This window comes from Protobothrops mucrosquamatus, unplaced genomic scaffold (assembly GCF_001527695.2).
Source record: "Protobothrops mucrosquamatus isolate PMUCROS unplaced genomic scaffold, P.Mucros_1.0 scaffold2823, whole genome shotgun sequence".
NCBI lineage: Eukaryota > Metazoa > Chordata > Lepidosauria > Squamata > Viperidae > Protobothrops > Protobothrops mucrosquamatus.
Window position 1 is genome coordinate 59,795 of NW_015388856.1, and position 12,883 is coordinate 72,677.

Genomic DNA, 12,883 nt, shown 5'->3' on the forward strand with positions numbered 1-12,883 from the left:
CCCGAACGTGGCTTGGAGCTAACCAGACCAGCCGCCTTTCCGGAAATTAAAACAGCTCCATGAAAACCATACATCCAACCGGTGCTTTGCAGGCAGGCTGAGTGGCCAGGCTGCCTTGCCCCTCACCAGGGCTTTTTTTTGCCATAGAATGCCCAGAACGGAGTTCTGGCACCTTTTTTGGATGGAACCTTGTAGGGTAGGCAAGGCGGGTTGTATGACGTGTGTGAGTTCCAGCACTTTTTTTTTTTTTTTTTAAGAAAAAAAAGCACTGCCCCTTGCAGGCTTTTGTACCAGATGAGGCCCAGCAAGCTTGGCCGCTATGCGTTTCAGGTAAATAACCTTCCAATTCTGGCTCTTTTGCTCTGAAGGTCCACGCAGGTGCTCTAAGGCAGGGCTTTTCAACCTTTTCACCCATTGTAATCACTTTTAGGATATGGCAGTATCCGAGTACCACTGGTCGCCTAGCAAGGTGTCAAAAACTTGATGACCAAAAAAAAAAAAAAAGAGGAAAAAAGTGATAAACTACAGGTAGTCCTCGACTTACAACAGTGACTGTTCGAAGTTACAATGGCACTGAAAAAAGTGCCCCCCAAGCCACAGCTGAGCAAAACAGCGCCCGGCGGCGCTCTTCCTCCTGTCGGAGGTTTTCATTGTTGGGAGCATTTCTGTTGAGGATTGGCAGCGGGGGTGGGGTGGGGTGTGTTTGGTTTTTATTCCCCCCGTCTGCTGGGTGGTTGCAGCAGGTTCGGTCACTTCACATGACCCTGGGACACTGTGACCGTCATAAATATGAATCAGTTGCCAGGCATCTGAATGTAAATCACAAGACCCTGGGCGATGCTGCAACATTCCAGCTGATTGGTGCTTCTTCTGGGCTCAGCAGAAACACCAGGATCAGCGCTGTGCTCCAGCTGGAGCCTGGCGCCGATCCTGGCGCTTCCACTGAGCCCTGACAGCCCCGAAGAAGCGTTGATCCGGGTGCTTCCGCTGAGCCCTGACAGCCCTGCAGCTCCAGCCATCTCTCGCTCAGGCTTGTGCGGTGCTGCCACCGGTTCAGCTCATTCCCCTCCCCCGCTACCACTTTTCTAGGATGGTCGCGTACCACCTGCCAGGTGCCAATGTACCACAGGTGGTACCCGTACCACTGGTTGAAAAGGCCTGCTCTAAGGAAACATACTCCTGAAGGGCAGGTGCTGGGGAGCACCCCACAGGAAGGGAAGCGTTCTGTCCTTTGGAGGGCTTCATGGAAGATGCCGAACTCAGTAACTGCCAGGAGGCCCTCAATCGGTCCCCCAGGGCCACATCCCTTCCGCTGCCCTGGTTTCGCTCTTGTTGAAGCCCCTCCCCGGGACTTCCAGCTCAGGCTCAAAGCCGACTTGCAATGTGGGGCTGGAGGGAAAGGGCTTCGCCTGGCTAAGGGCAGCCACAGAGGGGCTCTGGCCCAGGACGGAGGGGGCTTGGATCCACCCTGCCCCAGACCTGCATAGCTGCTCCACCCTCTCAATACATTTCAGTGACAGTTTAGTGATACCGATTTTAATTCTTGATTTAGTTTTAATGATTTTATGGGATTTTTTTTCCTTCGGCTTAAACCCCGGCAAGAGACCCAGTCAAGAGCAGACAGGGGAGGATGCAGCAGCTCCTTGGCCCCCGAGGAGGGGCAGAAGGCCACGGCAGAAGCCTCAAACCAGCTGCCCACCTTGTAGCCCAGCTCTTTCGTCTTCTCTTCCAGCATGGTGTATTTCTCTTTGTTTTGGCTGAGATGGTCCTTGTCCCCCGTCCCTTCCACATGCTTCAATTTCTGGTGGGAGATCTCCAGTTGCTTCTGATAATGGTGGTGCTTTTCCACTTTGGCTTCAAAATGTTTCAGTTCTTCCTACAATGCAAAATATGCCCTCATCAAAACGGACACTCGTCAAGCAGCCACCCAGACGAAGCCAGTCACGCCACTTGTCAGGGCTGCCATCCAGCTACTCTATGCGTTGCCTGCTGACAGCCGGCCATAGCAATGGGGAGGGTTAGCATGAGGAATCAAAACTAAGCTTTGGACCATCCCAAGCTGCCCACCCGTTCCAAGGTCACACTAAGGTGTCAAGGCTCCGACTAATGAAACACTTCAAAGAACTTCCAGGCATTGTTTATCCTAAAAAGTCTTTTTATTCATGCACGGCATGAAGAGGGATGCTAAGATCTGAAATCTCCACCCCAGAGCAGTTATTTTGCTAGCATTTTGCCTCCCTTATTTTGCTGTCATAATTCACGGTTCTCCAATTAGGTTGAAGGGCAAAGGTTCTCTTCCGTTTGCAACTCATACATTCTTTCTCCTCCCCTCCCAGCGTCTTCTGAGTTAACTCTAAAAATACCACACAGTTCTGCATATTTTGTCAGAGCAAGAACATCCAATGTTAGCAGCTTTGACATAAGGAATGCAGAACCAACCAGCCCGCGAAGACAGGGACTGTTACCCTGGACACGTGTTGATAACCGGGGGGAAGGTGGGAACAAGGGAATGTTAATCAAATGCTTTGGGCGTGAAAACCTCAGATCCAGCTTTGCTTCTTCTGTAACCACTTGGCTTTAGTAAAGTGTACTTTTGCCTGCCTAACCACGGGCCTTTCTCTTCTAATGGACCAATTTGGGATAGTCAACACCAGCACTTGCCGTCTTCCACATGCACAGCAATACAACCCCACAAACTGTCTCAGGTACAAACAGACCAACCGCTGAAGCCCTTTTCAAAGAGTGCAGGGGGAGGGGGCGCGCTGGGGCAGGCAGAAGGCAGCCGATCTAGTTATGGAAGACTTCCTAACCATGCCAGAGAAAAATACATTAGTAAGTCAGCCGAGATCACCCCAAATGTGCAAACTTACAAGTTCCAGAACTTTCATCGGACAAAGACATTGTCTGGACATCCACCTGTTGGGGACACCTCCAGTGGGACTCTGCACTGAACAGGGGGCTGGGTTCAATGGCCCCTCTCCATTCTATGAACCAAGTCTGCAGGCACTTTCAGGGCCCGTGGGAAGAGGAAAGAGCAGACACAACTACACCCACCCTCTGTCTGAGGAAAAGGGCCCTGAGAGCCCCACTGGCGTCTCTGGCAATAAGCAGCCCTGGTCTGTGAGAGAACTGCCCTATTTGGAGGGCAGAGGTCCGGGCAGGGGGCTGGCATCTCCCTCCAAAGACTGAGCATGAGCAAAAAGAAGTTATAAATACGCCCAGGCTGCCTACCCGAAGTGATTCAAGCTCTTTCTCTGTGAAATTAGTTGACTGAGCCAAATCCCACAAGTCAATCACACGGGGCTCTTCAAATTCTGGAGGAGGAAAGAAACGCACATTTTCAGGAATGAACACAACATCAGCTGACTCTACTTATCCCTCTGTGTGCATCAAAGATCACTGGCAGCTCCCTCCCTCCCATCCAGGACATCGCACGGAAGCGCTGCTTGAGCAGGGCCCGCAAGATTGTCTGGGACACTACACATCCTCTTCACGGCCTGTTTTCCTTGCTACCTTCTGGGAGGAGGGGGCTTCGTGGTATCCGAAGCAGAACATCCAGATTCAGCCATACAGTATTAACCTTGTGAACTCTCAAGCCTCCTCCTTCCGTTATATATTCAAGATGGACAGTATTTAATATTTATTTGTTATGTATAAAACTCCTGCGAGTCCCCTGGACTGCAAGGCGATCAAATCGGTCAGTCCTAGAGGAGATCAACCCTGACTGCTCTTTAGAAGGCCAAATCCTAAAGTTGAAACTCAAGTACTTTGGCCACCTAATGAGAAGGGGTAGTTAGAACCGGCTTGGAAGAAGGGCTAAGACCCTCTCGTCTTTCCCAGCCAATCAGAGGTCCTCCCAAGGATGTTCAACCCGGCAGACTCTCCTTGGGGCTGGGGCTCCTCTCGCTGCCCACCTCCTCACCCAAGCACAGTTCCTCGGGGGCCCTCCCGCAATGTAGTGGACCTCCAGACAGCCGGTGCCCCTTCTAGCCAAGTCCCACACATTTGAACCTTAGGTCAACTTAAGAGGGAGTCCCTGCGCCTAGTGCTTGGCCACCTTCCCCTCCCGGCCGCCTGGTTAGCCTGAGGGAGCCCCAGAGGGGGAGGGAGCACCTACCGCTGGTGGAATCGTAGCCCTGGTGGCTGACTTTGCGGAGGCGCTCGAAGCCCTGGTTGATGCTGTGCAGCTGCTCCTTGAGCTCCGAGTGCTTGCGATGCAGCAGCTCCGTCTTGGCTATGCTCTCGTCCACCACCGGGTTGATCATGTTTTTGTGGACGTCTGCAGGGAGAGGAAATGGCACCAAGCTGAGGCCCACCCAAGGCCTAGACAAGGGCTTTTCAACCTTTTCACCCATTGTGCCACTTTTAGGATACAGCAATATCCGAGTACCACCAGTCGCCTAGCAAAGTGTCAAAAACTTGATGACCCCCCCAAAAGGAAAAAGTGATGAAGTACAGGTAGTCCTCGACTTACAACAGTTCGCTTAGTGACTGTTCAAAGTTACAATGGCACTGAAAAAAGTGCCCCCCAAGCCACAGCTGAGCAAGACACCTGCCTGCCCACCCGGTGGCGTTCTTCCTCCTATTCGAGGTTTTCATTGTTTGAACATTTCCGTTGGGGATTGGCAGCGGAGGTGGGGTGGGATGTATGTGGTTTTTATTCCCCCCCGTCTGCTGGGTGGTTGTAGCAGATTTTGGTCACTTCACAGGACCCTGGGACACTGTGACCGTCATAAATATGAATCAGTTGCCACGCATCTGAATGTAAATCACAAGACCCTGGAGATAAGGCAACGTTCCAGCAGATTGGTGCTTCTTCAGGCTCAGCAGAAGCACCAGGATCAGCGACGAGCTCCAGCTGGAGCCTGGCGTTGATCCTGGTGCTTCCACTGAGCTCTGACAGCCCCGAAGAAGCGCCAATCAGCTGGAAAGCGGCACTGATCCTGGTGCTTCCGCTGAGCCCTGCAGCTCCAGCCATCTCTCGCTCAGGCTTGTGCGGTGCTGCCACCAGTTCAGCTCATTCCCCTCCCCCGCTACCACTTTTCTAGGATGGCCACGTACCACCTGCCAGGTGCCAATGTACCACAGGTGGTACTACTACTGGTTGAAAAGCCCTGGCCTAGACAACCCGGTCTCACAGCATGGGTGGAAACCTCACTAACCCCACTTGGATAAACATTCACAAAGCTGGAGGAGAAAACACAGGCTTCTCTTGTTCAGAATCAGAAACGGAGAAACTCCTGACAATTCGTCAGAGAAAGACCCCGTCTGGGTTGCCTGAATCCTCAGCAAAGAGGGCGGGGAGAGGAAGGAGAGCAAAGGCTCCCCTGTGCCCTCATCCCGGGTCTTCTTCCCACTGGGCAGCAACCTCGAAGCCGAAAGGGCAAAACTGATTCATCTTGTCAGACTGGCAAGCAGCCTTAGTCGCTGGCTTCCCACTTAGAGAAGGCTTCACGGAATGACAGAACTGCGAGTCACATCTGTAACAAAACGAGGACCACCTGTGTGTTCTAATGCGAGACTCAGCCTGCCTATCACAGCTCAGGGGGCCTTGCTGCCCCCCCAAGACAGCTCCTAAGCTCACCGAGGGCTCCTCTCCGTACCTTCTGTCCGGCTCACGGTCTCCAGCAGAATGTTATACTCGTGGACTTTCTCTTTGTGGTGCTGAAATTCCCTCCACAGCTTCTCCAGTTCCTCATCTGAGAACTTCCCGGAGCTTTTGGCCTTGAAGGGAGATCCAAGGGAAAAAACAGAAAGGTCACCCCCGCTCTGCTAAAAAAAAAAAAAATGGGTCTCTCCCTGCTGGGTGGAATAATCGCTTCCGAAAATTATTCCATAGGATATTGAGAGATACATTTTCTGGGGGAATCTAACATTAGCCGTTTAATATTTTAGCGTTAATTAAGATTAAAATTAAATATTAACATTAATACTTTAATCTTTAAATTTTGCTACTGGGCCTCACTCCCACCCCTAATTGCAACGGAAGGAGCTGCTGGGGAAGGCATTCCTCAGGGCCAGCAGGAGGCAGCCCAACTGGGTCTCCCAGAGCGGTCCAAAGTGACTCTGCGAAAGGTAAGATCGGCTCCCACTAGCCCAGGGATAGGCAACCTTGGCTCTTTTATGACTCGTGGACTTCAACTCCCAGAATTCCTGAGCCAGCATGGCTCAGCATGGAAACCTCTCCCTTTTCCCTCAGCATGGCTGGCTCAGGAATTCTGGGAGTCCACAAGTCATAAGAGTCAAGGTTGCCTACCCCTGCACTAGCCCCATGCCGGAGTCCCTGCAGCACACAAAGGACAGGAAGTGCCAGGACCGGGAATAGGCAGCCAATCTTACCAAACGGACCTTTGGGGAGCATAAAACTGGGGTGTATGTGTGTGTGTGTGTGGAGGAGGGGAAGAGTATCCTTGTAGTACAGACATGTCAAACACAAGACCCGGGGGCCGGATGCGGCCCGCGAAGCCATCCTGGAAACAGTGAGGGAACGGCCCCCTCCGCCTTGGCCCTGGCCCAGGCCATCTGGGAGCCAATGTACAATTTTGTGGTGGCCATCTATGCTGAAATGCATTCAGTCTTAGCTCCACAAGCCCCCCCCCCAGCATGGCCTAAGAGGAACAGTGAGGCTCCTCCAGTGGACCATGCCTTGGCACTTGCCCTGGTCCCCCCCCCCCATCTGCCAGAGACCCTCAGATCTGTCCCCACTCCTGCCCAGGCCTCCACAGGCACCCTTGACACGAACGATGTAGAGCTGGCCACACCGACCCAATAGGCCACACCCACTCCATCCACGCCCACCCAGTAGGCCACACCCAACCTGGCCACACCCACCTGGCCCCGAGGGCAACCACAATGCTGATGCGGCCCTCAATGAAATTGAGTTTGACATCCCTATTGTAGTACCATAAGCTCCTAAAAAAAAGGAGGACTTAATATCCCACCCAACCAGGTTTTAGAATGGAAAAGGGGTAGGAACGTATGGTCTTTCTTCTCCCTGCTATGCAACTGGGTGTCTAGTCCCCTCAAGTATGACTTTTTAAAATTCCCACTTTTAGGGAAATAGGAAAGAAAACTCTGAATCAATTAAAATCGAAAGCCCTCCTCTAAGCTCCTCCACCCTCCTCACTCCCACCCCTGCTTTGAGGCTCGACAGACAGACCTTGTTCCAGAGTTTCTCCAGCCGGGGGTCATCCAAGTCATCCTTCGCAAAGCCTTCCTTGATGTGGTTGGTCTCCCACTGCTGCCTCTCTTTCTTCCCACTCAAGCCGTATTTGGTCATAATTACTGGAGGGATCAAAAGAAGAACAAGGTGGTGATTTTGGCACAGGTCACTAACATTTAATGTCATGGTTTTGCGAAACTGGGAGTGAGCAGCCACCAGACCCGGGGTAGGCAACCTTGGCTCTTTTATGACTCGTGGACTTCAACTCCCAGAATTCCTGAGCCAGCATGGCTCGGTATGGAAACCTCCCCCTTTCTTCTCAGCATAGCTGGCTCAGGAATTCTGGGAGTTGAAGTCCACGAGTCATAAAAGAGCCAAGGTTGCCTACCCCTGCACTAGACCATTAAGGGATGTCAGGAGGATCTAGTGCTTTCTGTATTTTGGGAAATTCCACCCAACCAAGCATAGAGTGGACTGACCTTTAGTCTGATTCAGCAAAACAACATGCATATTTTTGACAAAAAAAAATGCACATTCAGGATCATTTTAGTCAGACATTAATTGCTATAATTGTCTGCTGCCACCTCACGCTTGCTTGCGCCTCGCTACCCTAGGTGGCAGTCTGCCATGGACTCAGTGGATGGGAGGAGGGATGCTTGGGGGAAAGCATAAGTAATTGCTGTATCTCCCCGAGACCCTGCTTCAAGGTTACTTGGCTGAGAGAAGAAGGCAGCTGCACACCAACCTAAACTTGGAGTGACCGTTGTGAAAACATCTTGCTTCATCCAGATTTGGGTGGTGGTGGGGGGATCAGCGATGGGAGGCAGTTAAGGGAGTGAAAAGTTGAACTTAGGGATTTTGGCACATGATCCTCAGTTCTGGCTAGATTTCTATTAAACTATATCTTTCTCAACAAATGGAGCCAAGGATCGTTTCTAATGCTTAAGCTGTGGCAGGTCTGACAACAATGAATGATCAACAGGTTCATGCCTTTAAAAAAAAAATGCAGTTCCTCTGATCACACGGTAACACTGAGGAGAGGCTTGCACGTTCAAGGAGGATTTTGACCAGCTGGAAAAAATGGGACAGATGCAGCTGGGTAAATTGCAGGAACAAATGCAAAATTCTTGATCTGAGCAGGAAATATCAAGGGAGTGAGCATAAATAAAAGGAATTCATCCAGAACGGCAGTGTGCAAAACAGACCTGGGCGACTTTGGGATCAAAGGCCATACAGAAGCCAACAGCGAATGCATCAGCATATAAAAAAAAATAAAAAAACGACCCCTGATGTATCCAAATAAGTAGAATGCAAAGACCCTGGGAGAGAAGTCTACCTTCTGCCTTGGTCAAGCCACAGTAGAAGCCTGAGCCTGTTCTGGGCAGGGCACTGAAAGGAGGACCTTGGCAAACTAAAGCACCCAAAACAGAGGTCCCACCTGAAAAGGGGCCAGGAAGGAAAAACAGAAAACGACTGGTTTCAGTCCAGTTGTGCATTAAGAGTGGAGAAGAGGGCAGATAAGGTGGGGAGGGAACTGCTGCCTTTGGGTATCAGAAGGGCCATCATGCAGAAGTGTTCAGGCTCCTCCAGAAGGTAAAAAAGAAACAATGACTTTAAATCACAGACATCAGGACAAAAATTCCTGACAGCCAAATATCTCCAACGAAGCTGCCTCAGAGGCACAAAGGGTCACAGTTTGCCCAGATGATCCCCATGGTCACCTAATTTTAATTTCAGAGCACAATAATTTTTTTAAAAAGACCTAGGGAAATTTCCTAACTTTCTTAAGAACACATCGCTAACAATTAATACAGTGAGGGGAAAAAATATTTGATCCCCTGCTGATTTTGTACGTTTGCCCACCGGCAGAGAAATGATCAGTCTGTAATTGTAATGGTAGGTTTATTTTAACAATGACAGAATAACAACAACAAAAATCTACGCTTGTCAGTGGTCAAATGTACAAAATCAACAGGGGATCAAATACTTTTTCCCTTACTGTACATCATAATCTTCAGCAAATTTGCAATGACACTAAGCTGGCAGGAATAGCCAACACCCCAGAAGACAAGCTCAGAATCCAAAATGATTTTGACAGACTTGAACACTGGGTCCTATCCAACAAAATGTAATTTAATGTGGAGAAAAGCTAGGTTTTACACTTAGGTAAGAAAAACCAATTATATAGGTACCGACTAGGTGAAACCTGGTTCAATGCCAGTAACTGTGAGAGGGACCTTGGAGTCAAGGGGACAATTGCTTAAATATGAGCCAACAGTGTGCAGCAGCAGCCGCCAAAAAAGCCAACACAATTTTGTGCATCTAGTCTGAATTAACAGAAGGATAGAATGAAGACCACATAAAGTATTAGTACCGTCTTACAAAACCTTAGTAAGCCCACACTTGGAATATTGCATCCAGTTTTGGTCAGCATGATGTAAAAAATATGTTGAGACTCTAGAAAGAGTACAGAGAAAAGCAACAAAGATGATTAGGGGACTGGAGGCTAAAACATATAAAGAACAGTTGCAGGAACTGGGTGTGTCTACTCTAGTTGAATGAAGAGAAGGACTAGGGGTGACATGATACCAGTGTTCCAGTATCTCAGGGATTGCCACAAAGAAGAGGGAGTCAAGCTATTCCCAAAACACCTGAAGGCAGGACAAGAAGCAATGGATGGAAACTAATCAAAGAGAGAAGCAACCTACAACTAAGGAGAAATTTCCTGACAGTTAGAACAATTAATCAGTGGAACAGCTTCTCTTCAGAAATTGTGGCTACTCCATCACTGGAGGTTTTTAAGAAGAGATTGGATAGTCATTTGTCGGGAATGGTATAGGATCTCCTGCTTGAGCAGGGGGTTGGACTAGAATATCTCCAAGGTCCCTTCCAACTCTGTTATTTAACAAAACAGGTATTGTGACAAATATCTATGGAGATTCTCAGTCATCCAGGTTATGGTTGTCCCAAAGGTGCTTTTTCAAGAGGCAACTGGACTTTGCTTTTCCTTGAAGACATCTGATGATTAAGAGAAAGGCTTATTGAAGCATGTGTCCCAGAGCTGGGAACAGCCAAAAGCATCCGTGATATGACTGAATTCAAAAGCCTGCCAGCAGGACAAAACCTGGAAGTGCCAGATGGGAAAAGGCGAGATGGAGAATTCTGCCCGTGAAAAAGGATTCAGGCCTTTGGATGGGTCGGGACTCAAGAAAAAACCACCTTTCAACCCGCTCAGCACATTCTAGTAACACAGTTAACATGTAACTAGGTCGTCATACCCATTAACTACCCTGGAGTTAATATATTAATGCTGGTAATGTATTAACTGGAAGATGGAGCCCCCCTCACAGGAAATAACGACGATAACCAAACAACTAATAAGTAAATAAATGACCCAGGATCCTCTTTATCCCGGGTTAATCTGATTTCAATGGGCATCCTGCACTNGGGCAAAGAGGGGAGCGGGGGGGAGGGGAAAGCAGCGTCAGAAACGAGGCTGGGGGGCTCCCCTTCCCCCTGCTCACCCTCCAGGCGGCGCCTCAGGCGAGCCTCCCGCTCCCCGTCCTCGTCCAGCCCGGCGGCCTTCTGCTTCTTCCAGCTCAGCTCGTCCTTCTCCTGCAGCCGCAGGTCGCTGTGCAGCTCGGCCAGGCGCACCGCCGGCAGCCCCACCTGCGGACGGGGGGGAGGGGGGAGAGACGGAGGGATGAGGAGGCCGCCCAACCCGCCCGTCGGCCGCCTCGCCTGGCCTGAGCCCCGGGCCCGCCACACTCACGCGCTGCGCCTTCTCCCACAGCTGGTTCAGGCGCACCAGGCGGAACTCGGCGGGCGGCCCGGCGGAGGGGGAAGCGGCGGCGGCGGCCTGGTTGGCTTCCCGCGAGTACAGCCCGCCGCCCGCCTCCGCCCCCGCCAACAGCACCGCCAGCAGCAGCAGCATCGCAGCCACCATGGCGCTCCTCGGACTACGGTTCCCAGCAGGCGCCTCGCTCGGGAGCGCCGCTGGAACAAGCTCCGCCCCTGCGCCTGGGCGGGGCCTCGGCGGTGCGCCACTTCCGGGAGGGCCGAGCGAGCCGGCGCCCGTTCTCCCGGTGGGGGAGGGTCTGCCACGCCTCCTTCGAACGACTATGTCCCCGCAGAGGCTGCCGGGAAGGGGCGGGAGGCCCGGCCCGGAACCGCGCTGGGGCAGCGACGCCGCCGCGAGCGGGGAAGGGAGGGGGCGGGATCCCGGGAAGGCGCCGCCCCCGTTGGGAGAAGCGCCCTTATAGAGCATCCGAGTCGGCCTGGTGGTCAGGGAGGCCGCGGAAGGGAGCGGGGAAAGCGGAGGGCCGTGTCGGTGGGCGGACCTGCTCCGCTTCCCGTGGTCCCCGTGCCCGAAAGGCCGGGGGTCGCGTCTTGGAAGCCCCTGCGGCAAGCCCGGTTGGGGGGTTGGGTGGGGCCGGGCCGGGCCGCCTTGCCTGTCCCGCGTGGAAGGGCCGCGGCTTTGGCCGCAGCGAAGGGCGGCGCGGAGAGCGAATAAACCGACTCTGAAGTCCCCCGAGGCGCCTCCCCGGAATTTCGGGCTGGAGACGGTGCCCCGTCGCCCAGATCGGGCGCAGCGGCCTCGGACTGTTCTCCCCATCAGCCACAGCCGGCGTGACCGGGATGGAAACGGGATGTCCCACGCGAGACCCGCCCTTCCATGTGGGGGGCGGCGGTCCCTCAGCCAGAGGCTGCCCGGTTCTGCCCCTCCGCTCGAAGGCGCCGGGGCCTTCTAGCCCAAAACGCGGGTAGAGCCGGAGCAAAAAGACATTTGATGTGCATTTCAATTTAATTCAAATTAAATACAGCGAGTGTAAGTTTTCTCTCGTGTATTGGCTAACTTTCTTCTTCCTATATTAAAAATGAAGATTTGCTGGCACCTTTTGGCGAAAGGCCAAGTCAGGAACTCGGTGGCCCTCTGTCCAGATAAAGACTGGTCAGCCTAGAAGTCTCCTCCCGCTCCCGGCAGTCGGAGCTGGTTCCTTGGAGGGCTGTGTCAGGTTCGGCTGGGAGGTGGGAAAAAGAGGGTGCCCAGGAGACTTCAGGTGTGGGCAGGAGCTGGCTATCCCAACATCTGGATCTCAGTGAGTAGGACGGCTCTCTGCAGGTCAGGGATGACCTCTGGGGAAATCTGCATATGTGTCTCAGGGGAGCAGATGCTGGCTCAACATGCCTGAAGCAAGAAACTTTTATCGGCCCCAGCCCAGCCAAAAATCAGAGCCGCTGATGTTCTTCTGGCCGGAGTGCATGATGGGTTTCCCCTGCCATCTGGAATGGAGACACTGTTCCCCACAGGCAGGCAGGCAGGCAGGGGGCCACGGGCAGCAGACTAGCTTTCCTGTGCGGATCTGGCCAGACCAGGCAGGGCTTGGGCTTCCCTATCCAGCTCTGCAGGCTGCCCCAGACTTCTGAAGCTGGAAGCAGCAGCTGCTTTGCCCCAGTTAGTTATTCCTTCCCCTCAGGATGCGAAGGCCTTCAGCTTGCAGGAGTGGGGGGCTGTCCCGCCTCCCTCCAGAAATGATCTTGCAGTGCAGTGTGTGCATATGGGGGATGGGGAAGGGAAAGGTGTTGGGGAGCCTCGTGATCTGGGAGGAAGATTCTTCTCCATCATCCCTGGGCAGGTAGGCACGTGACAGTCTCCCCTCCCCCGGCCACCGGAGGTCCTTGGGCCGAGGGGGGGTGTTTCATGGTTGGCACAGAGGCTAA

The 12,883-nt window shown here is 52.5% G+C and overlaps 1 protein-coding gene across 1 annotated transcript in view; it reads right to left on the reverse strand.

The window, feature by feature from the left end:
• Nucleotides 1-11,108, reverse strand: part of LRPAP1 (LDL receptor related protein associated protein 1) — a 13,700-nt gene extending 2,592 nt beyond the window's left edge. Inside the window, exons 1-7 of the mRNA XM_015825824.2 lie at nt 10,935-11,108; nt 10,687-10,831; nt 7,160-7,284; nt 5,604-5,724; nt 4,118-4,279; nt 3,232-3,314; nt 1,700-1,876 (exon numbers count right to left, since the gene is read on the reverse strand). Coding sequence (XP_015681310.1) covers nt 1,700-1,876; nt 3,232-3,314; nt 4,118-4,279; nt 5,604-5,724; nt 7,160-7,284; nt 10,687-10,831; nt 10,935-11,108 — 987 coding nt within the window. The remainder of the gene's footprint in view (nt 1-1,699; nt 1,877-3,231; nt 3,315-4,117; nt 4,280-5,603; nt 5,725-7,159; nt 7,285-10,686; nt 10,832-10,934) is intronic.
• Nucleotides 11,109-12,883: the final 1,775 nt, after the last annotated feature.